This window comes from Patagioenas fasciata, chromosome 2 (assembly GCF_037038585.1).
Source record: "Patagioenas fasciata isolate bPatFas1 chromosome 2, bPatFas1.hap1, whole genome shotgun sequence".
Lineage (NCBI taxonomy): Eukaryota > Metazoa > Chordata > Aves > Columbiformes > Columbidae > Patagioenas > Patagioenas fasciata.
In genome coordinates this window covers 146,463,833-146,487,697 of record NC_092521.1, presented here as the reverse complement: position 1 = coordinate 146,487,697, position 23,865 = coordinate 146,463,833, and the positions used below count along the sequence as shown (strand labels likewise).

At 39.0% G+C, this 23,865-nt stretch overlaps 2 protein-coding genes across 8 annotated transcripts in view; one reads left to right on the top strand and one right to left on the bottom strand.

Annotated features, from left to right (window-relative positions):
• ABCB1 (ATP binding cassette subfamily B member 1) overlaps window positions 1-14,136 on the bottom strand; it is a 71,407-nt gene extending 57,271 nt beyond the window's left edge. For 4 of the 7 annotated variants that reach the window (XM_071805175.1, XM_071805172.1, XM_065830106.2 and 1 more), the window contains exons 1-2: window positions 3,027-3,287; window positions 481-613 (exon numbers count right to left, since the gene is read on the bottom strand). The gene's annotated coding sequence lies outside the window, so the exon portion shown is untranslated. Of the gene's footprint in view, window positions 1-480; window positions 670-3,026; window positions 3,288-9,164; window positions 9,332-14,121 lie in introns of those variants that run through there. The other 3 variants (XM_071805173.1, XM_071805174.1, XM_065830104.2) reach the window with 3 other exon arrangements.
• Window positions 14,137-14,249: 113 nt separating this feature from the next.
• RUNDC3B (RUN domain containing 3B) overlaps window positions 14,250-23,865 on the top strand; it is a 54,844-nt gene continuing 45,228 nt past the window's right edge. The window contains exons 1-2 of the mRNA XM_065832548.2: window positions 14,250-14,607; window positions 21,357-21,472. Coding sequence (XP_065688620.1) covers window positions 14,504-14,607; window positions 21,357-21,472 — 220 coding nt within the window. The 5' untranslated portion in view covers window positions 14,250-14,503. The remainder of the gene's footprint in view (window positions 14,608-21,356; window positions 21,473-23,865) is intronic.

The window sequence follows — 23,865 nt, the reverse complement described above, 5'->3', positions numbered from 1 at the left end:
ACAGAAAGAACAGAGAGAACAAAGAAAGAACTGAGGTGAAACTGCACTAGTTCAAACCCCAGCCATAAGATGCCCAGATTCCTATAAGCTGTATTGTGATCCGCTGGCTGCTACTCATCTAGACCTTTGGACCGTGCTGTTTCAAGAACAGAGCAATAAGATGAAATAAGTCACAGCCTTTGCTTTGCGACTTTCAAGGTCAGTGGGAAAGAACTCTACTCCATATTAAAATCCGGGTTTAGCATTAGCCTAGGCAATGAGCTTTGGTAGTATCACTAGGGGGTGTTTTGCAGTAGTACATATCACACATACTCCAGTAAAGTACATAATCAGTGGAAAAGTACAATCTGCATATGTATCAAACCCTAGGGTAGCTGCCTGACATTGGCGTTCACAAACTAACAGCTTTATGCAGAAGACAAGCAGACACCAGCCCTATATGGTTTGTAACCACTGGAACAGAACAAAAGTACCCTTTACCTGTTTCTGTGTCTCTCGCCAGATAAAAGCTCCGTTGCTGACTTTGTGCCACAGGATATTCAGTGTGGTTCACAGATGGGTCCAGTTTTACTCAAGAGGCTGGAAAAATCCTCTATTAGATACACTGCAAGCCCTGGGAAAAATAAAAAGAACTGCCTGGTTTGCTCTGCACAAGCCACACAGGTACAAGCTCCGCTAACAAAGTTAAGAGAGGAACCTGAAGGAAATGATCTGGTTTTATACATAGTTTCAGACCGGATACATCAAGCTGTAACTATTTGGTTACCGACACAGAGTAAAGATGACCTGCCAACACAGAATGGAAATCTGGTAGCCTGTGAATCATGGAAAGGAAATCCTGAACATAGTTGAAAGAAGAAGAGAGGTAAAAAAATGCAGGTCATGTAAAAGCATAGCAAAAGGAAAAACACAGAATCAGCATTACTGGAATAGTCAAGCTAATGACCTTGCCAAGGTTGTGGTGGTCCCAGCACACTTATCACTTGAAGACACACCCAGTTTGAAAACAAATCAAAACCTCCAAAGCAAGGTATCAAAAACCTAGCCATGTTGTAACATGGAAATGACGAAAGGGAGGTGCCATTCCTGTACCACCTGAATATCACCACTAAGAGAAAAAGAACTTAAATCATTAGAGAATTAATGAACTACAGGCTAGGTTAAAAATAGACTCCACTAAACCACATGTGGTCCCACCTTAATCCCACCTACCACATAAAGGGGAATTAAGCATTGTTTGCTAATACTAAATCAACTGACAAAATGGGTTGAGGTAGTTCCAGTAAAGAAAGTCTACCACAGTGCAGGCATCTAATGTTGGGTTTCCAGATGAGATTTAAACCAATAAATTGATACAAAGCAAGGAATATATTTTGCAGGGAAAATCAACAAGGAATTATGTGGAGGCCTGGGAAGAAAAGAAAGGTTCCATATTGCTGGGAACTCCCAGTTCAAGGTAAATTGAGTGACCCAATGGGACTATAAAAATAGAATTAGGCAAAATGGTGAAAAGTTACAGAAAAGCTTGGGATGTCCCATCAGCTTGCCATTTGAATGACCTGTGAGCCACAGCAGCTTCTCACAAGTTCACGTGATTTAGATCTATGCCTGGCGGAAAAAAGACTGCCTCATGCTTTAACCAAAGAACAGACCCTACCTAAACACTAGAAAGAGGTCAATGCTATGACACAACTCAAATGGGAAGGAATGCTCAGTGCGTGGATAAACAAACAAGACCAAACCACTGCTCTGCAGAATGGCAAGGAGGATGCAAAGTAATCTTCCTTATTTCCCACGCAAGTATATAATCTAAACCGTAAACGGGATGGACTAGCTCCAATATTTATAAAATGCTCAACCTTATACACATCAAGTAAAACTCCAGAATGGAAAAATGCTTAAGTGGTTCCAATTTCAATGTTAATTATGGGAAGGTAAATAAGTTAACAAAAAGCAAGAATGTTATGTTACAGAGGTTGCTATTAAAATTCAACAGTAAGGTATATGGGAAGTCTTATTAGAATCATCACCAGCCGAAAGGCTGTTAAAAGAATCAGCATTAACTAATCGTGAGGCTTTGTCTGAATGAGGTTTGCATGGTTTTATTTTTACCAATAATTGTATATTAATAATCACCTTAGGTTCAAAATTGTGAATATTTATTATGTCACAAGGGAGGAGCAAGCTCCCTGCTTTTTGTTCATAACAGGCCCTACCTCTAGTGCCCATGGAAAGCTCTTTTCTACCAAAGACCACAAAAACAATGGATACATGTCTCCACCACCTTGAAACTATGGGAGACAAATGTGAAGGCGAAAGAACAGCACCTAGGTTCTTGTGATTTTAACCACTGCCTCTGGCTTTAAGGGAATGTGTTATAGGGGCTTGTAGCAACATCCAAATTTAACTAGGACATTTTATTTCTATTCACTTGGCTAAAATTCAAAATAACCTACAACCATTGTGGTAGAACCTGAACAACCTCATCAACGGAAATAAGAGTGGAAAACATCAGAGACAGTTAAACCAAGTACGAAAGACAGAAGAGAACCAGAAACTGAAACAAACAAAAAAAAAACCAAAAAAACAAACAACCCACAACCCAAAAAAAGAAAAGGTCACAAGTTTAGTTCACAGAGCTTTGGTGCTGCTGTTATTTAACTTTTTAAACCAAAGATTCCAGTTGAGAGACAATTCACAGTTTTGGGACTACAAGACACTGCTCACTGGCAGCAAATGGATGGAATGCCTATTACTGTGAACAAAGCATTGACTTTGACTTTTCCAAGGCAGAACAGATATACACCTCTTATTAAAGAGACCTTTGTAGCATTGGCCCAGAAACAGATTCCATGTGATTGAGTACAACATAGCAAGAAGGTTCAGGAAAACCATTTTAGAGGGAGCCGAAGTTGCAACTGGAATTTTGGACATGATTGATGTAGAAATAAGTTACCAAAATTGGGGTATATTATATCAGGAGTAGTCAACATGGATTCACCAAGGGGAAATAATGTTTGACCCACCTCATAGCCTACCATGATGGTATGACTGGCTGGGTAGATGAAGGGAGAGCAGTGGACGCTGTCTACCTTGACTTCAACAAGGCTTTTGACGCCATCTCTCACAACATCCTCACAGGTAAGCTCAGGAAGTGCAGACTGGGTGAGTGGACAGTGAAATGGATCGAGAACTGGTTGGATGGCAGAGCTCAGAGGGTTATGATCAATGGTGCAGAGTCTGACTGGAGGAGGCCTGTGGTTAGTGGAGTTCCCCAGGAGTCAGTATTCCGTTCAGTCCTGTTCAACCTGTCAATCAATGAATGAAGAGACTAAGTGCACCCTCAGCAAGTTTGCTGATGATACCAAACTGGAAGGGGTGACACACTAGAAGGCTGTGCTGCCATTCAGTGACACCTGGACAGGCTAGAGGACTGGGCAGAGAAGAACCTAATAAAATTAAACAAAGGCAAGTGTAGGGTCCTGCACCTGTGGAGGAATAACCCCATGCACCAGTGAAGATTAGGGGTTGACCTGCTGGAAGGCAGCTGTGGTGAGACAGACCTGGGTGTCCTGGTGGACAACAGGTTGACCATGAACTAGCAATGTTCTTGTGGCGAAGAAGGCCAATGGTGCCTGGGGTGCATGAGGAAAAGTATGTCCAGCAGGTCAAAAGGAGGTTCTCCTCTCCCTCTACCCTGTCCTGATGAGGCTGTACCCAGAGTACTGGCTCCAGCTCCGGGCTCCCCAGTTTAAGGATGACAAGGAATTACTGGAAGCAGTCCAGTGGAGGGCTACAAAGATGATTAGGGGTCTGAAATATCTTCCTTATGAGGAAAGACAGAGAGTTGTGTCTGTTCAGCCTAGAGAAGGCTGAGAGGGGATCTTATCAATGCTTATAAATATCCCAAGGGTGGGTATCAAGAAAATGGAACCAAAGTCTTCTCAGTGGTGCCCAGTTACATTATGAGGGGCAACAGGCACAGACTGAAACATAGGAGGTTCTATCTGAATATGAGGAGAAACTTCTCTACTTTGAGGGTGCCAGAACACTGGAACAAGGCTGTCCAGAGAGGTTGTGGAGTCTCCTTCTCTGGAGACATTCAAAACCCACCTGGACACATTCGTGTGAGACTTGCTCTGGGTGAACCTGCTTTAGCAGGTTCATTGGACTAGATGATCTCCAGAGGTCCCTTTCAACCTCAGCCATTCTGTGATTCCATAATATGCAACATTCGAAACCCATGGAGTAAATATATGTACATAAATACACCTTTGAATGTAATTTATGTAAGATTTCACAATGTCATATGGGAATTAGAATGTGGATAGAAGTAGCAAAATTATTAGTTTCATAGAAATAAAAATACTGGAACTGGAAAACGGTGTTAAAATTGTTAAACTACTAATAGCATTGGAGATTCTATGAACAATAAACACCAACACAGAAATTATGGGCCAGTCTGTGTGTAGGACAGCTCAAGTTTCAACTGCTGAAATGGGATAGAACTCTGATTTTAGGAGAAATGAAGGCAAAGGTATTATGCAGGAGGCATAGATATGACTGTAAAACAGCACATGCACATCCTGCATTTCTATTGCCTGAAGAGATCTATCAGTCACTGCACAGAAGCTAAGCAGCATTACTGATAGTACATAAAAAATTTGGAAAGGCACTGTAAGAAATGGGGTTACAGCCACTGTGGCCTGTCCCACTGGAATGGAGATTGAAGAGGCCCCCACAATGGCGACAGGATATTGTTTTAACAATAGCAGTAACTACTTATATGTGGAACCAATTAGTAGTTAATGACTCTAGGATCTATGACACCAGACATTGATATATTATTGTTTTTCTGCATCTGTTTCAGCAGGAATTGTCAGAAAACTGTGTTCTGTGTAGAGAAATAAGCATGCAACATTTCTCATCTATGTAATTTAGGGTAAGCATGTACAATGTTCACCCATATCACCGGAATTATAATACCCAGAACACCACAAACCTGCAGCTAATTTCGAATCTTTATTAAAAACAAACCAACCAAACCAACCAAAAGTTAAGAAATCACAGCAAAAGTACCTAAAAAAACAAAAAAAATGAATGGGTACCAAGCAGTGAACGGACATACTACTTTAGAGAATCAACAGCCACTAAGGTCAGGAACAGATGCAGAAACCCTGATTCTACCATGATAATTTTAGAGGACAGTCAATTACTGGTATGGGAACTTTGTTCTTTTAGCCTTTAATCATTACCTATGTATTAACTCGTTGTCTTTCTGTTATAGCTTGCAGTATATCTTGTAGTTTGTGACAGAAGATCCTGGAGCTATCTGAAGCCGTACAACTACAAAAGAACTACATGGACTTTGCAAGAAAACCAGTACCTAGCCTTGAACCAGCAGTGCTTGACACTGTGGGTTCAGAATCAGGGAACTGAGTTTCCATCCTGTCACTGACAGGACACACGCCAAGGCAGAAGACCTCTATGAGCAAAAGTATACTAAACACAATGCAAGCAATGTTTGCTTGCCTTGAACCCGGACATAAATACACTAAAATAGCACAGCCAGCCATAACATACAAGGATTTTGTAAGTCAGCTAATTATACAAATAATATGGAACCACAAAGGAATAGAGACTTGAGATACAATTTCACAACAAGGATACAGAAAATCGTCTGCAAGTAAAAATCTGGAAAATACAAACTAAGGATAAGCAAGAAAGAAGCCTGGTAAAATCAGTACCAGTCCTAAAAAAAAGTTAAACTATGCTGGTAGTAGATGAGATCCTCTGCTTGTTTTGACTGGGAAGGGGTGAGAAACATTAAAACATCAAGGATGAGCAAGGAAGAATGGGGAGAAAAGTCATCCACTTCAGTTCTGTTGTTACTGAAGAGCTCTCAAGTCTGACCACCTCAACAATGACAAATTCAGGCCCCCAAGAACAGCAAATGACACAGCATACACACATTTGGCTGCAAAAGGGGATACACTGGTCCTGTATGTACAGGAAGATTATATATAAAGGTTTGAATTGCACACCTATGAAGAAAAAGTATGTAAAATTACCAGGTCAAAGGAGGCCACCAAGCGGCAATGTAAATATTTTAAGTCAAAAGGGAAACAGTGTAATACCTTAATAATATAACTTTAGACTATGCAAAAAGAATATTTAAGAGAAATGAACATGGACTAAATTTCATTTTATGTGCCCTGACAGAAAGTAGTAGTTTTGTTTACGGTTATAGCTTTTAAAGGTTGTATTCCACTATTTAAGTCACAATGCCTTCAAATATTGCTTTCCTACTCATTTCAGGCAAGTAACCTTAAACTGACTTACAATAAGTTTTAAAACTCATAGACTGAAATTTACATCCTTCTTGTCCTAAATCAGAAACACGCTTAATATTTCAGTGTCTACTTTTTCTTGGTCAATTCTACTATGATGATGTCATTTAGTAGAATTCAGGTCTTGTTCTCATTCTCCTTCTGTTCATGACTGTCACCCAAGCATGCTCTAAAAAGGCATATGTTATTCTGCTTTCCTCAATTCCTTTCACTCCTTCCACAGAATTAAGTATCAGCAGGATGCCAGAAAAAGAAGGTGGGTAGAATTCCATCTTCTAAACATCCTCAAATCTTTCTTTTAAAGAATCCTGTATGAATTTCTTGTCAGACATAAGGATGAACAGTCATGCTGAAGTGCAAGATCTATGAATAATCTGACAAATTTACTGATTCTGAGAATTCACATAAGAGATACTGATTTACAGGAGTGCAACCAAAGCTCCAAATGGTACCTAGTGGGTTTCAGTACAAAGATATTGGTAAATCAGTTACACAGAGATATGCAGAGGATGCTGACAACACCAAAAAAAAAAAGTACAACAAAACAAAAAATGCCAAACCCCCTTAAAACCACAGACTTCTAAAACAGCATGCATGAATGCCTCCTACATATACATAAAGCTAAGGAACTGACTGAAATCCACAAGATGTGCTCCAAACTACCAGTACACTCAAAACTATCTGAAAAATCAGCAGTAATATTGTCACATCTCATATCAAACGCACCATAACCTGTTTGCATTTTGCTCCTAACTGAGGAAGCCTTAGGTCATACCAAGTGAATTTTCTCCTACTACAAATCACAATACGGTGTCAACTTCTTGTGGGTTAACCCCTGCCAGCAGCTAAGCCCCACACAGCCACTCACTCCTGCCAGCTGCATGGGAGAGAGAAGTGAAAGGGCAAAAGTGAGAAAAATTGTGGGTTGAGGTAAAGACAGTTAACTAAGTGAAGCTAAGCAGTGCATGCAAACAAAGCAAAATAAGGAATACAATCACTACTTTGCATCAACAGGCAGATGTTTAGTCATGTCCAGGAAGGCAGAGCTCCATTTTTTGTAACAGTTGCTTGAGAAGACAAATGCTGTAATCTCAAATGGTTTCACTTCCTCCTCCTCTCCCTGACCGTCTGGCGCCAAGGAAGACGTCATATGATGAGAAATATCCCTTTGGTCAGTTGGGGTCAGCTGTCCTGGCTGTGTCTCCTCCCACCTTCTGGTGCACCCCAGCATATTTGCTAGCAGGGCAGCGTGAGAAACAGAAAGCCTTGACACTATATAAACACTGTTCAGCAACAGTTAAACTATTGGTGTGTTACCAGGATTGTTTTGGTAATAAATCCAAACCACAGCACTGTACTGGCTGCTGTGAATAAAATTCCATCCCTGCAAGATTCAGTACACAACTTGTATAGTAAGTTTGTTCAAGTGGAACTAAAACCTGTAAATACTTACATTGTTTACAAATGAAGTTTTAAAGTTGCAAACTGCTGAGGCAAACTCACTGAGAACAAAATTAAAAGTCTGACTTTTAGATTTCATTTTCCAATGTGCTTATTCCTTCAGAAAGTAATTCAAGTGCATGAATTCTGTCAAATTTGAAAGGGGGGCACATGTTATAGCTTTTTAAATTAAGAATATACTTAATGGGAATTTTGCCACTTAAGTTATGCAAACAATCTGCTTAAAAGGCAGCTTCTTATAGATCAAAAGCCAGTAAATCTGGAGAAACACTTCTGAGTCTTTTTTTCTTTGAGATACAGCAATTTTCATAAATATATTGCTATCCATAAATTTTAACTCATTTTAACCAATTAGTATCCCTCATTGCTGCTATACCAGTCATAGCTGCTGTCTTACTTCATATATCTACACTTTGAATTCCCACTTCAGTAATACTGTTTCTGAATATTGTAAGTAATGTATTCCGGCTTCATATGGTTGAAATCAAACAGGAGTGAGATCCCAGCAAATTTGGTTTTGGTTGAGTATTATTGTGTACTTTTTTTGAATTGCTCATTATTCATGCCATGCTTTACAGAGAATGACTTCTAAGGGAAGTTGTATAATCTGACACACGCATGTATTGGTATCTTACTAGTGTTTTGAAGTCAACTACACTGTTCGAGGGAACCAGTTGAAGTCTGTGAATCAATTCACACAGATGCAGTGTTGTCATTAATACAGTGCATCCATAGGATGCGTTCTGTATACAGAAACTTTAGAACTGAAAGTGCTTTTTATGATGAAATTTATTATAGGAATAATTCTATGATATAACTATCAGGTGTTAATCAAAACAGTTTAGGCAGAAAGGAAATAATAGAAGTCATTTTTTGACCTGTTCAAAGCAGGGCCAAATTTGAAGTGAGGTCAGGGCATTTTGATTCTTCGTCTGGTTGTTTTTAGTATCTCTGAGACAAACATTTTACAGGTGCCCTGAGCAATTCTTTCCAATGTTTCAACATCTTAGCTGTCAATAAATTTTAATAATATCTACCCCTTCTTGCAGCTTTTGAAAATTGCCCCTTGTCCATTTCCTATGCATTCCTCAGAAGAGTCTGACTGTTCCCTCTACCCTCCCATTAAGAAGATAGTAGTATCACTAGGGGGTGTTTTGCAGCAGTACATATCACACATTCTCCAGCAAAGTACATAATCAGTGGAAAAGTACAATCTGCATATGTATCAAACCCTAGGGTAGCTGCCTGACATTGGCGTTCACAAACTAACAGCTTTATGCAGAAGACAAGCAGATTTTGACACCAGCCCTATATGGTTTGTAACCACTGGAACAGAACAAGAGTACCCTTTACCTGTTTCTGTGTCTCTCGCCAGATAAAAGCTCCGTTGCTGACTTTGTGCCACAGGATATTCAGTGTGGTTCACAGATGGGTCCAGTTTTACTCAAGAGGCTGGAAAAATCCTCTATTAGATACACTGCAAGCCCTGGGAAAAATAAAAAGAACTGCCTGGTTTGCTCTGCACAAACCACACAGGTACAAGCTCCGCTAACAAAGTTAAAAGAGGAACCTGAAGGAAATGATCTGGTTTTATACATAGTTTCAGACCGGATACATCAAGCTGTAACTATTTGGTTACCGACACAGAGTAAAGATGACCTGCCAACACAGAATGGAAATCTGGTAGCCTGTGAATCATGGAAAGGAAATCCTGAACATAGTTGAAAGAAGAAGAGAGGTAAAAAAATGCAGGTCATGTAAAAGCATAGCAAAAGGAAAAACACAGAATCAGCATTACTGGAATAGTCAAGCTAATGACCTTGCCAAGGTTGTGGTGGTCCCAGCACACTTATCACTTGAAGACACACCCAGTTTGAAAACAAATCAAAACCTCCAAAGCAAGGTATCAAAAACCTAGCCATGTTGTAACATGGAAATGACGAAAGGGAGGTGCCATTCCTGTACCACCTGAATATCACCACTAAGAGAAAAAGAACTTAAATCATTAGAGAATTAATGAACTACAGGCTAGGTTAAAAATAGACTCCACTAAACCACATGTGGTCCCACCTTAATCCCACCTACCACATAAAGGGGAATTAAGCATTGTTTGCTAATACTAAATCAACTGACAAAATGGGTTGAGGTAGTTCCAGTAAAGAAAGTCTACCACAGTGCAGGCATCTAATGTTGGGTTTCCAGATGAGATTTAAACCAATAAATTGATACAAAGCAAGGAATATATTTTGCAGGGAAAATCAACAAGGAATTATGTGGAGGCCTGGGAAGAAAAGAAAGGTTCCATATTGCTGGGAACTCCCAGTTCAAGGTAAATTGAGTGACCCAATGGGACTATAAAAATAGAATTAGGCAAAATGGTGAAAAGTTACAGAAAAGCTTGGGATGTCCCATCAGCTTGCCATTTGAATGACCTGTGAGCCACAGCAGCTTCTCACAAGTTCACGTGATTTAGATCTATGCCTGGCGGAAAAAAGACTGCCTCATGCTTTAACCAAAGAACAGACCCTACCTAAACACTAGAAAGAGGTCAATGCTATGACACAACTCAAATGGGAAGGAATGCTCAGTGCGTGGATAAACAAACAAGACCAAACCACTGCTCTGCAGAATGGCAAGGAGGATGCAAAGTAATCTTCCTTATTTCCCACGCAAGTATATAATCTAAACCGTAAACGGGATGGACTAGCTCCAATATTTATAAAATGCTCAACCTTATACACATCAAGTAAAACTCCAGAATGGAAAAATGCTTAAGTGGTTCCAATTTCAATGTTAATTATGGGAAGGTAAATAAGTTAACAAAAAGCAAGAATGTTATGTTACAGAGGTTGCTATTAAAATTCAACAGTAAGGTATATGGGAAGTCTTATTAGAATCATCACCAGCCGAAAGGCTGTTAAAAGAATCAGCATTAACTAATCGTGAGGCTTTGTCTGAATGAGGTTTGCATGGTTTTATTTTTACCAATAATTGTATATTAATAATCACCTTAGGTTCAAAATTGTGAATATTTATTATGTTACAAGGGAGGAGCAAGCTCCCTGCTTTTTGTTCATAACAGGCCCTACCTCTAGTGCCCATGGAAAGCTCTTTTCTACCAAAGACCACAAAAACAATGGAAACATGTCTCCACCACCTTGAAACTATGGGAGACAAATGTGAAGGCGAAAGAACAGCACCTAGGTTCTTGTGATTTTAACCACTGCTTCTGACTTTAAGGGAATGTGTTATAGGGGCTTGTAGCAACATCCAAATTTAACTAGGACATTTTATTTCTATTCACTTGGCTAAAATTCAAAATAACCTACAACCATTGTGGTAGAACCTGAACAACCTCATCAATGGAAATAAGAGTGGAAAACATCAGAGACAGTTAAACCAAGTAAGAAAGACAGAAGAGAACCAGAAACTGAAACAAACAAAAAAAAAAACAAAAAAACAAACAACCCACAACCCAAAAAAAGAAAAGGTCACAAGTTTAGTTCACAGAGCTTTGGTGCTGCTGTTATTTAACTTTTTAAACCAAAGATTCCAGTTGAGAGACAATTCACAGTTTTGGGACTACAAGACACTGCTCACTGGCAGCAAATGGATGGAATGCCTATTACTGTGAACAAAGCATTGACTTTGACTTTTCCAAGGCAGAACAGATATACACCTCTTATTAAAGAGACCTTTGTAGCATTGGCCCAGAAACAGATTCCATGTGATTGAGTACAACATAGCAAGAAGGTTCAGGAAAACCATTTTAGAGGGAGCCGAAGTTGCAACTGGAATTTTGGACATGATTGATGTAGAAATAAGTTACCAAAATTGGTAATGTTGACTAGTAAGTTTTCAAAATCGAGGCATATTATGCAACATTCAAAAACCCATGAAGTAAATACACCTTTGAATGTTATTTACCTAATATTTCACTGTGTGATATGGGACTTTGAATGTGGGTAGAAGCAGCAAACCTATTAGTGTTCTAAAAATAGAAGTACTGGAACTGGAAAGTGGTATTAAAATTGTTAAAACTACTAATAGCATAGGAGATTTTATGAGCAATAAGCACCAATACACTTCACAAGAACTGGACACTTCCCTCTGTCCTCCCATTAGGAATTTGAAGACAGATTTTCCCTTAGGCTACTTTCTTATAGAGGCATTAAAAATGCAAGAGTTACCACAGTAAATTTCCTGATAAATTTATAGTTTTCCTCAGACAGCTAATGATATTCAGACTGGGTTTTGTTTGTTTAATTCTTTTGAAGCCTCCTGGAGCTTTTTTTACAGTTCCTGCTTTTATAAGGCAGTAGTGGAAGATAAACTATATTTGATAGAAATCAATGATGTTTGAGAAATTTCATTTACTTAAGGACTAAACCTACCAATATTGAGCCTAAAGCCTGATCCAACTGAGAAGCCTATTTTCATTTGTATCTCTCTGAAGCATAAAAATAAAAAGTTGTACTTTTCTGGAAACAAAACAGAGGAGAAGAACAGAGAAGAAAAGCTGGACTTTTTGTTTGTTGTTGTTTGTTTTTGTAAAATATTGGTAATTATCTAATATATTTATCAGAAGTTCAAGACCTTGCTATTGAAATTGTCCATTTGCAGAGTAATCAAAAGATGACTCAAGCTGCATGAATCTCTTAATAGAAGACACAGAGGTAATGGGCCTTAACAAAGACTCTGAGAAGCAGAAAGAAACCTGAAGGCAGGTTCTTGAGAGTCAACCAGTAATGCATTCAACATTTTCCTTTGATTGTCTAAAAGAATGAGTAAAGAACAATAGCTTGTTTCAATCTTTTTCTAGTAAAGCCACTTCAAAAAAAAAATTATTAGTCTTGTGTTCAGACTAGAAAGTATATCCTCCCTCAGGTTTACCTGTGGCCCCACTTTTTATGCTGTTTCTGGAGCAGGGAGGAAGAGAGACAGGAAACAGAATGATGAACTACCTCATAACTGGAACAATAATTTGTTTGAGAAAAAAGCCACCCAAGCAAAGATGAAAACTTATCTTAGGGAAAGCAGAACAGTTTGCTTACCATTTAATATAGAAACTAATGAAGATGAACATTACTTGAAAATTACTCAGCTACATGCTGAGCGAGGTGAGAAAACAACATATCAAATAATACAAGATGACCATGGAAGTTTTGATAAGTGGTAACAACACTTGAAACAATCTATGAAATATCTTCTGATTAAAAAATAAGATACAATTTTATGTAACTACATATAAAAACATGGTCATCTATTTGGAAACCTACTTTTTACAGTTCCTACTTCAACACAACTCCTCTTCAGGTAATGTAACCAGACACACTCATCTGCTTGATAGCATCTCTAAGAAATAGCTTCATATCAACAAGTAATATTCTCTGAGGAAACTATAGTACAGTAGGGATTGGCATGTTGGTAAGTAGAAATGTTTGTATTTCATGAATAGGAATGGACAGCTAAGAATTTAACAACCAGATTTAGCAATATCATATGCATAACTCAGTAGAATAAAGAATCATGCCACTATTTATGTCACCATCCATGCTTGTTGCACACAAAGTTATTTTCTTAAGCAGAAAAGAAACTTCTTACCAGAAAGGAAGGAAAACAAATTAATCCATACAGCTTCACATCTGAACTATCCAGACATATACACTTATTCACACTCCACGAAACACAAGTTTTCTTCAGAAGTGTTGAATCAACACACTTTCCAATGGCTTGAACTTCATTTCATTCTGTGTGTCTTGTACAGCTTGGCACCAAGGCAAAACCGTTCATTCCAACCTCTTCTAAGCATGCTCAAAAATCAGGCCTTTTTTTAGAGCAAGGACAAATGACTGTACTTTTGTTGCAGAGGTTTCATCCACCTTTTCCCACAAGCATCATCTCCGAATGTTACATATGCCTCCAAACGTTACATACGCAGCCCCTAATGCTTCAGAGCAGCTTTAACTCTAAGCCGAGCACCACCACAGCCTACAAACAGGTCACATCCTAGATAGCAAATGCTGAGAGAGAGAAGCGATACCAAAAGAAGCTCACAAATTCACAGATGCTTAGAGGGTTACAGGACTTGCTCGAGGGTCCTGAACCGCAGATACACGTACTAACTGATGGGACACGAGGGAGAATGAGGAAAAAGGAGCACTTCGCAAAAAGGGGAGCGCAGAAAACGTCCAGCAGACGCCTTCCTCCACACCTGACGGAGCGCTCTCCACTCCCTCGACGAGAAGGAGAAGGCGACCCCCTCCCACCGCCTCAGGTACCAGGGTCCGCCCGTCTCGCGGCCGCTTACCGTTAACTGCGCGCGTCCCTTTGAAGTGCCGGCCCTTGGCGGCGGCGGCGGCGCCGGCGCCGCGCCCCTCCCGCGCGCTGATTGGCTGGCGGCGCCGGCGCTCTGCAGCGCTGCGATTCGCGGCGCTGTGGCTGCTCGGCTGCCGGCACCGGCGGGGGGGCTTGGGCCGCCTCCGCCGTGGGGACCTTGGCGCTGCCTTGCCCGCCCTGCCGCCCACCTCAGGGAGCTGCTCCCGCAAGGACCGGGCTCGGGGAGGAGGAGCGGGGAGCGCACGGGGGCCTCCCCTTTCGCGTGTGGCGGCGGGCGCAGCATCTTCGAACCTGGGAGACCGAGAACAAAGGCTCCGCGCCAGCCCTGGCGGCTCCACCTGCGCCCAGCGGAGATGGCGTCCCTCGGCTTAGGGGGGCTCAACGTCTCCGCCCGCAGGAAGAGCGTCCCCTCTCGCAACGCCGCGGTGGAAAGGCGGAACTTGATCACGGTCTGCAGGTGAGCCCCCGGGCCCTGCCCTGCCCGAGGGGACCGTGCCTCTCCTCCCGCCGCTCTGGCCGTGGGCAGCCCTGCCCGAGGGGAGCGACCGCGCTGTCACCGCCGCCCCGCGCAGGTGACTCGTGGCGGCCGCTCGGGGCCGGGAGCGCGGGCGGCATCCCCGCCGCAGCTGCGGCCGCCCTACCAGAGGTGGGGGCCAGGGGTGCCGGACCCGCGGACACGGAGTGGCGGGAGGGGGCAGCGCCCTCCGTCCTGACTCAGCTCCTTCGGCAGCGTTTGCCCGAGGGGTGCAAAGGCACATCCTGGCAGCGCCACCGGTGCGTCGGGGGGTTGAGTGGTGTTTTTGAGGGGGGAGAGGTTTGTTTTCGGCCCCTTGATTGTGTTCCCGGGCACAAGGCGTGTGGCGGAGCCAGGCAGGGCAGCCTAAACTCTCTGCAGTATTGAACTGAGGTTTTCATCAGATATGCAAACAGAAGGGTGTAGCGTCGATTTCTCTTAAATTGACGCGGTATGGTCGCTTTTAAAAATTAGACTTTATATATACTGGACGTGAAATGATACCGGAGACTGTTCTTCCAGGTTGCTGTGGAATCGCTACCCGTGTGCTCTTGCTAACGCGCTGGTGCCGCAAGAGCAGCCCCGAGGAGGCTGCGTTCCGGGGATATTTTTATCTCCAAAATCTAGATCAGGAGATCCGCAGTATAGCTAGATCCAGTGTATACTTTTTTTTTTTTTTTTTGTTTGGTAGTATCTTAGTGCTGAGCTTATACAAGCTTAAAAATACTTTCTATGGCTTTCTGTGTAAGTGGTTCCACTGCTGTCATTGTTGAATTCATGCAGCATTTCCAAGTGTGCGGTACTGACCCATTACATCACGGCAAACTTTTAAATACATGAACGTGCTGGCAGCAATGACTCCGTTAGTTCGGTTGTTTCAGTTGCTAAATACTTAAGTTAGAGAACTAATTTGAATATTACCTAGAGAGAGTCTTCAACAGATTCATATAAGCTATGATGTCATTTTAATTCTCAAAAAGTTTAATAATGTACCAGGAAAACTATTAGATAACTTTGTACCCTCACTATTTAATGCTGCAGCAGTATTTTTAAAAACAGTTTAGGACCCCATATTCTTCCTTTGCTTTTATTGTACATTGTTAGAGGGTTCTACAAAGTGTAACTGTATCATCTGGCTACCAAAAGGAATTTGCCTCAATATTCCTGCAAGTCCTAGTGTCTGGGTTTCAGAGCAGCATGGATGCTATTCTGTCTTTTCCTAGGCTTTTATGCTCACTTCTACTCTTACCTGTGAAAAAGATGGGTAACCATAACATTGAAAAATGTTTTTATCAAACTTGCTGAAGCAAATGAAATAGAAGAAGCGGAAGTTTTCAGTTTTGCTGTTGTTACAGATACAAATATTGCCAGTCTGCAGGCTTCGGAAAACACCAGTTTTATCAATTAATGGCATAATTGCACAGGATATAAACAGTTCTTGTTAAAAGAGTATATTGTATTCTGTAGAGCTTGCTATTTTTTTTCTTTCTCCTCATTTGAGAGGAGCTCTTCCGTACTCTGTACTATTACATTTTCTTTTTTGTTTTGTGTATTTCATGTACTTGTCCTGCAGTTGAAGTGATGTTTTAACATATTAAACCATGCTTAGAAATCTGCGAGAAGTCAGTCAAACACATATGAAACTAAGAGCTACTGCAGAAACTACTTGAAATTGGTGTATTTTAATTATTTTCAGTAGAACAACTTTGTTTTGCTATATCTGCACAAAACCTTAGGTTCCTAGTTTGCGAATGCATCTTAAAATTTGGAAAGGATGATGAGGAAAAAGGATTTGCATTATTATAATGTGCAAACAAAAAATATTTGTTTATATTTTCTTTCTACTGCCAATGTAAATGTTTAAAATATTTCTGTGCTTTGCAGTAGTTATTCTACATTTTCTATTACTGTACAGTGTTATTTATTAGGAATAGCCAAATAGTATAAAAACCAGTAAGATAATAGTCCTTTCCAATCAAATCCTAAGAGAATTTAAAATATTTCTGGTAAAATTAGCTCAAATAAATTGATTTGATTAAATGTAAATGAAATGGTTTGCTACCCAGTGAAGGTGAGAGATCACAAGGAAGATATTCTTCTGAATTATTATCTGTTAACAGTCTCTGATAAATTAATGAACTATTTTTGTCAGAGCTTCAATTTAACAGATTTTTAATTAATAATAAAAGTAGGATTTGGGTTTTTAGTCTTTTCTTACAGTGATGATATCCAGCTCCTCATGCAGATGTGGGTAGTTTCTTCTTTTTACAACTTTGGAAGGAACAGTTTGTTTCCAGTAAAAAGATGAGTGGCACTGTAGCCATGGGAAGTAACATAGTTACTAAAGTTTCATAAACCAATTGTATGTGAAAATACATGGTTATGTTTGTGTGACTGCACAACCGTGATTTAAATTGCAATAATTTTTAGGATTTTTTTCTTTGAATGAGTAAGACGTTCTAAGCTCTGTCTCTCTCCCTACCTTTTCCCCCTGAAGATTGGTGTCTTCCACTTTCCAACAAGTGGTACTGGGATACTGAGGTTGTTCTAGGTTGTTCACCTTGTTTTAATCTAGTCTTCCCTAAGATTCATAGATTGAATATACAGAACCACCAAAAAGAGTAGAGACAGGCCTTGGAAGTGAGGCTCATAGCTTAAATACAGAATGCTCACACAGAATTAAACAACTGTCAGGAAATACATCAGAGCTGTTTCAATAACATTGACCCTTAGCTGAAGTGTCTGGTTCCATGCCCAAGCTGTGCTCTCCAGCATAAGGGATATTGGTTTCTAATCTTGGGGATTGTTCTATATTAATAGACTACATTTTTTAAAATGACATTTTAACGACATTTCCCAAATTGCAAGCTAAATAAATTTGACAGAATCCTTCCATTCATTTGAAATCTGAAAGAAGGGGAATCTGACAATGAAAAGTGACATTCCCATAGTGGTCAAATTTTCTGCTTATTTAATTCTTGATTAGAGACTTGTTGCCATTTTGGAAATAAGCCTGTAGACCTGAGGTATATTCACAAAAGGTTTGGCTTTGGTGTGGAGTTATTCAAGAAGTTTTGGAGACCTTCTTGTGCATCTTGCAAAACAGTAGAAGAATGTACTTCAAAAGATTGCTATGAATCTTTCTTATTAGAGAATGTTTCTCTCATACATAATTCAGAAAGTCTTTTTAAGGCTGGAGAATGCTACTGTTTCTATATCTTTTCTTGGTTCAAACAAGACTAGATTCATGACAGAGAAGAATATGTCAGAGTCTGAAAACATCAGAGTTCAAAAAGGTTGTTTAGAAACACTATTATTGGAATCTCTGCAATGACAGTTACTGTATGAAGAAAAACAAACAAAGCCAAAACCAAACAAAAAAAAGTCACACACACACAAACAAAGCCAGCCCTATTGTTGCAGTCACACAATGGGAAATGATTGGATAAAAGACTGTATTGGGTTTTTTGGTTGGTTTGTTGTTTTTGTTTTGTTTTCTGTTTTTTGTTTTTGTTTGTTTGGTTTTTTTTTTAAGAGTTGTGAAGCAACAGGTATTGGATCTATATTACTCCTCTGCTTCTATAGTCCACCAAAAAGCTCATCTTAAAAAATTATAGGTTTGTTTTGAAGCCACTTTCTCATGCCCTTTTGTTACAATTTCTCCGTTAACTTCAGAAGTGTAGCTGGACTGTTGCTCTGGAGTGCAGTGCTGCCGTAGCATCCCAGTGGAGAAATGAAGTTGGGAACAACAAATGGAAACAAGCTGCTCTAACTCTACCCACTTGGACACTTTTCTTCATAACTCTTGTGTACTTTAGACTTAAACTTTTCTTTCTGACTTTCAGTCCCCAAGTGGTTCCACATATCTGCACAAGAACATGGGGTTTCTTTTCTGGGGGGCTGTATACTGGAAACAACATTTTGCTTACTCAATGCTTTCTTACAGTGTAATCTTTTTCAAAGGCGTCACTTCTACATACCCTTAATCCATTTTCCAGTCTGTGTGGTAAGCATGGTGAAGTGTGAATATCTAACATGAAAAATGTGTTTGTGACTTTTAAGTTACGTTTAGAGATATGTTTGCCTCTCTGTAGTACTGGAGGGGAAAAAAAAAAAAAAGAAAGAAAAAAATCAACATGGAAGTATTTGCCTAAGAATTTTTTAACTTAAAAAAAAAAAAAAAAATCTGGTCAAATTTTGCTTGGTAACACTGTTATCTTTCTGGTAGAAATAAAGTGAACCTACACTCCCTGTCAATTCTCCTAAAAGCCATAGCTTTTAAATAGCTTTAAAATTTGACATAGCTATAAAGGTTGTTCAGGTTTTTGGTGACAGTCTAGAGAGAGGGAAATTAATATTTCTATGAAAAGTAGTGTGGCAGTAACATGAGTATTTAAAAAGATCACCATTAATGATAATGAACTGTTAGACCTTAAGGATTTAAAAATTGTTTTCTCTTTAAAAAACAGATTATTTTTCTTCAATTGAATTGCAGAATGCTTTACAATTAAAAAAAAAAAAAAAGTCCAACTTATCCATGATTTTTAGAAGTGTATGTGAATTGCTCTTAAGTGTTTTGTTTTGTTTTGTTTTGTTTTCCTGAATATATCTCTCTATCTGAATAAGTATCCCATACAATGTTAACCAGTGAACTTTGAAGTAGGACACTGAATAGAGGAAAAGTAGGCATAGCTACATATTATACTCTGTTTTGTTTTGTAGTTTATCGATGATCCTGTCATGATTGTTTCTCTAATTGATTCTCCTATTATGTATAGTCCAGCATGTTACACTGCTAACTCACTGTCTCTCTTGTCTCTGTACACATGAGTGAGTGATATGCTGCACCTTCTCTTTTTCAGACCTGCACCATGTAGGAGGAGTCTTCTTGTTAGAGTTAATACTGACTTAGTCAGGGTGCTGCTATATGCATTTGTTTTTCAAAATTGAGAATTTTTTTTTTTATAGATAATTTCACAGCTCTGGTATGTGTTTGAGGGAACAATCATTACTGCCATTAGTCAATAGCAATGATACTGACTAGGCAGGAATTGACTGGTGGGCATGCATGTCTCTCACTCAAAATTGGTTAAAAATGTGGAGGAGTTCAAAACTGAGTCATAACTTGGCACTGCAGAAGCAGCTTCCTCCCCCACCCTTCTCACTCCTAATTCCTGTCCTGCCAAAAACACAATAGAAGCCTGCAGGAAAGGTAGGATGGCAAGTCTTTATTCAGAAGTTTACTTAGTATAATATAATTGAGTTGAAACTCTTAAAATATATGTATTTCAGTTCAGTTTGAGCATAGTTAGTTCCATTTAGTAAATGAGTATCAGGAGGCTGTGTTTACTGACTCCTCTAAGGATGCACTTAAATTACTTTTACAGAGCAGAGCGTTTGAAAATAGGTACTGCTGGTTTAAGGACTCTCACCCTGCCCATAGTATGCTGCTTCTGCAGCTGTGCTGTAGAACAGTTTGTGTTGATATGCTGTGAAGCATATTTATTAAAAATGTATTCATATTGAAGAGTCACTTCACTCCTCCTCTCAAATGCTGAAAAACTAGATCCAGTTCATAGTGGGCCCACTGAGGGAGCAGAGTGCTCAGGTGTGGGATCTGGGATAAGCAGACTGAGCAAGAACTTCCTAAGCTGGTACTGTTGAAGTTTGGGTGTTGTGAAAACTATTGCCTCAGGCTCTAGTAGGGCTCCATTAATACAAATAAGGATTTTGGAGAAGAAAAAAAAAACAAAAAAAACACCTGAAAATAAATGTTTCTTTCAGTGTTGTGGACATATGAAACTTGCCTTGACACTTAAAACTGAAGAACAAAGAACAAAAAGGAAAATAAGAATGGATTATTATTAAAATGGCACAGGCAAGAGAAAAATAAACTCATCATGTTTTCCTGAGGTCTAAAATGTCTTCTGAATAAGAATGGAATTGTGTCAGTGCAGGTGTAACTAAACACAGCTGACTTGCTAATTGACTAGTTACATCTTGTCTGCTTTTTACAGTGGCTTAATTCAGCCTTTCCAATTTCAAATGTTAGATCATTTAAATTGATAGATTTTCTGGCGTAATAATGAAATAATATGGTGCTGAATAGGGATTATCACTATTTGTAGGGAAATCAGCCTGTCCAAGTTAACGCATGGCGTTCAAAGTGCAGAAAAAAATCATTGTTTTATAATATGTATGGATTATTTTTGCACTAGGATGAAACTACTGTGTTCTCCTAATAGGATAAAGTTTATGTTTCTGATTCTTGGGCATGGATTTTGAGAATAAAAACAGCATAGATGAAATATCAAGCAAAAATCATGAAGTTTAGGATTACAAAGAGAAATTGATGTGGGATGCTTTTGAGTGCTTGTTTTTCTACAGCTTTATTAGAATAGTTTAGAGAAGATGAAAATAATTATAAAATAATTAACTCACTTCTGCACAGAAAGTGTGGGGATTTTTGTTTTCTTTTTGTTTTAAGGCTTTATGTGTAAGAGTAACAATGATGATTGTAATTCCAGGCTATTTTTTGATGTGGTATGTGTTTGTGTTGCTCTGACTGAACTTGAAATCATCAAGGTGGTTTTCTGATTCTTTGCTCTTTTGGTTTATACAAACTACTGTCCTGCTAGAGAGGACCAATAGCTGTCCATATAATTTATGACTGTCCTGTACTTTTGCTCTAGGTTTTCAATCAAGACTCTGATTGACCGTTCATGTTTTGAGACTATAGATGATACTTCCCCTGAATTTAATAACTTTGCAGCCATTCTGGAACAGATTCTAAGTCATCGACTGAAAGGTACATTAATTAACTTCCTTACCAGTGATGTTTTTGCTGTGAGAATTTGTTTATATGAAACCAGTGTACATCTGTAGAAACTCCTTGATGCTGAATGAAAGTGTTGGCTTTCTTCATGTGTCTGTCCTGTCACTGTTGTCTTCCTGATTGTTTGCATTACTATGGAAAAGTGAAGGAAAAGGTTTTTGTGAAACACGTTTCCAATGTTCTTCTTGGAAACCTTCTTTGCTGATAATTAAGCAAGTGGATGTTGCCATGGTGCTGAGCTCTGTCTGCTTTTCTGTTTTATGATAAGGCTGTGTCCTAAGAGTCTGAGTCTGAAAGACAATTGTAGCATTTTCTGCTTTAACAGAAGCTATAGAGAGCATATCTGTGGTGCTGCTCCCTTTTCTTTCTCCCTTTCCTGCTTTTGTTGCCTTCTTTTCCAGACACTGTGTTAAGATGCTTTAATTTCTGTCCCTTTTCTTCCCTAGTGAAGCTCATTTTTGCTACTGGAATGCAATGGATCTGGATTACATTGCTTTTGAGAAAAGCCAGTTGCGTATTTTCCTCTTTTATCAGAGTCAGATGTTCTAATACAAGAAAATGTCTGTGATTTCTGGTTGTTCTAGAGGAAGCTGCTTTGCTAAAAGAACAGAACATGCCTTAACAGTAACAGTCACGAGAAAAGGACTTTGGAAGCTTCTCCTCATTTCTCGGTTCTGTGTACAATTTCTGAAATTGAGGATTATGAAGAAAATCATAATCATCTAAATATAGATGTGTAATATGGCAATCTACTCCTTTTCATACTTTTACTTTTTTAATATTCATAACTAAGCTTTCTGAACAATATTGTGTGTAGGATGACATTTCAGTAGCACAATTACTACCTGCTGTCATTCTGTCAGAGAAGGAAAAAAAAAATCACACAGTGGGGTAGGAACATAGTGTTTGTCACATTGTGATAAAGATTATTGGAGTGATTATGAGTACTTAGCAACTTGGCACTGCAGGGAAATTGCCCTGTTTTCTACTTCTCCCCCAGCTTCAGTGATGTTTAAGCAAAAATCATTATGAATATATATATATTTTTTTTTTCCCCCAATGTTCTTTTGCTTCACAGACTACTATTCAGGACAGGCACTACAGAGAAGAAGCCTTGATAGGTTGGCAAATGGGTTACAGGCAAATGGAATTTACAAGTAAAAAAAATTATTTCAAATAAGAGATAGAGAAAATAAAAAAGGTGAATTGTTGTTTCAGTCTTCCCCTTGTAATTACCATTATGGTCTTCTAAGTTTGCAGTGTTAAGTGAAAATACAAAAAAGGCAGCAGCTTGTGCATTGTATTGCGAATGGAGAATATTTCGATAATAAGCTAGATGACTGCAATTAATTGTTTTATTCTTTATAAATGTGAAAGGGAAATCAAGATAATAAGTGTACCGTGATAATTCAAATTTTAAGAGGGTATATATTATACAACATGAGGCTTGAAAGAAATGGCATTTTATTGATGGAAATGACTAATATGTTCTGAATGCATGCTTCCTGTCAGTAGGAGCACACTAAAAGCAGACTAGTGATTGCAGTGGGTTGTATACAACGTTTTAGAGCAGGCAGAACATACATGATCTGTTTGTCTATGTTAAGATAAATGGCTTCATTGCATTAAAGTTGTCAGGGTAACCCCATGGCAGTGTAGTTAAACAGATGTTCCAGATTTGAGAGTTTGAGTATATAGACCTTTACTTTCTTAAAGCTATGGCAAATAACAATTCTTAATCTTTAACTTCCTTCAAAAGTACTGGGTGAGGAAGGAAAAAAAAATAAGTGTGTTTAATTTTAATTGTAAAGGACTAAGCTTTTATTAGAATACTTTTACTGGCAACTGTCTTTTCTGACACTAAGTATAACATATGTCTAAGGAGCAAAAAATAGTCTTGGTGGAATATAGTGACTGTTGCTACTTATTGGTTTCATGTTCAGATAAGATCCAGACAAAACAAAATAGGAGGAAAAAGGATAGTCATTTTAAGGGGAAAAAATGTTCTACTGCAGGGGCTAGAATTCTATGCTTTTCCTGAAAACATTGCAATTAAGAATTCTGGAATAATAGTTCTCCAATCCTCATCCCCCTGGCTGTTCTGCTAAAAATGCCCATTATAGCAATATTAGCACCATTTTTATACTGATTTTTGAAAGGTGACTGATTGGATGTTGCCGGCTCTGAATAGCAAGAGGGTCATGAAACAACATTCATAGTCGTTTGGGTGGTTTTGTTTGTTTGTTTTTTCTTTTCAGAATTATTGAAGAATTATTTTGGAAAGCATCTGTCTCAGGTTGCTCACGACATTTTGCTGTTGAGCACTGAAAACCCCCATGACGTTTCCTAAATTCAGTGCCATTTGC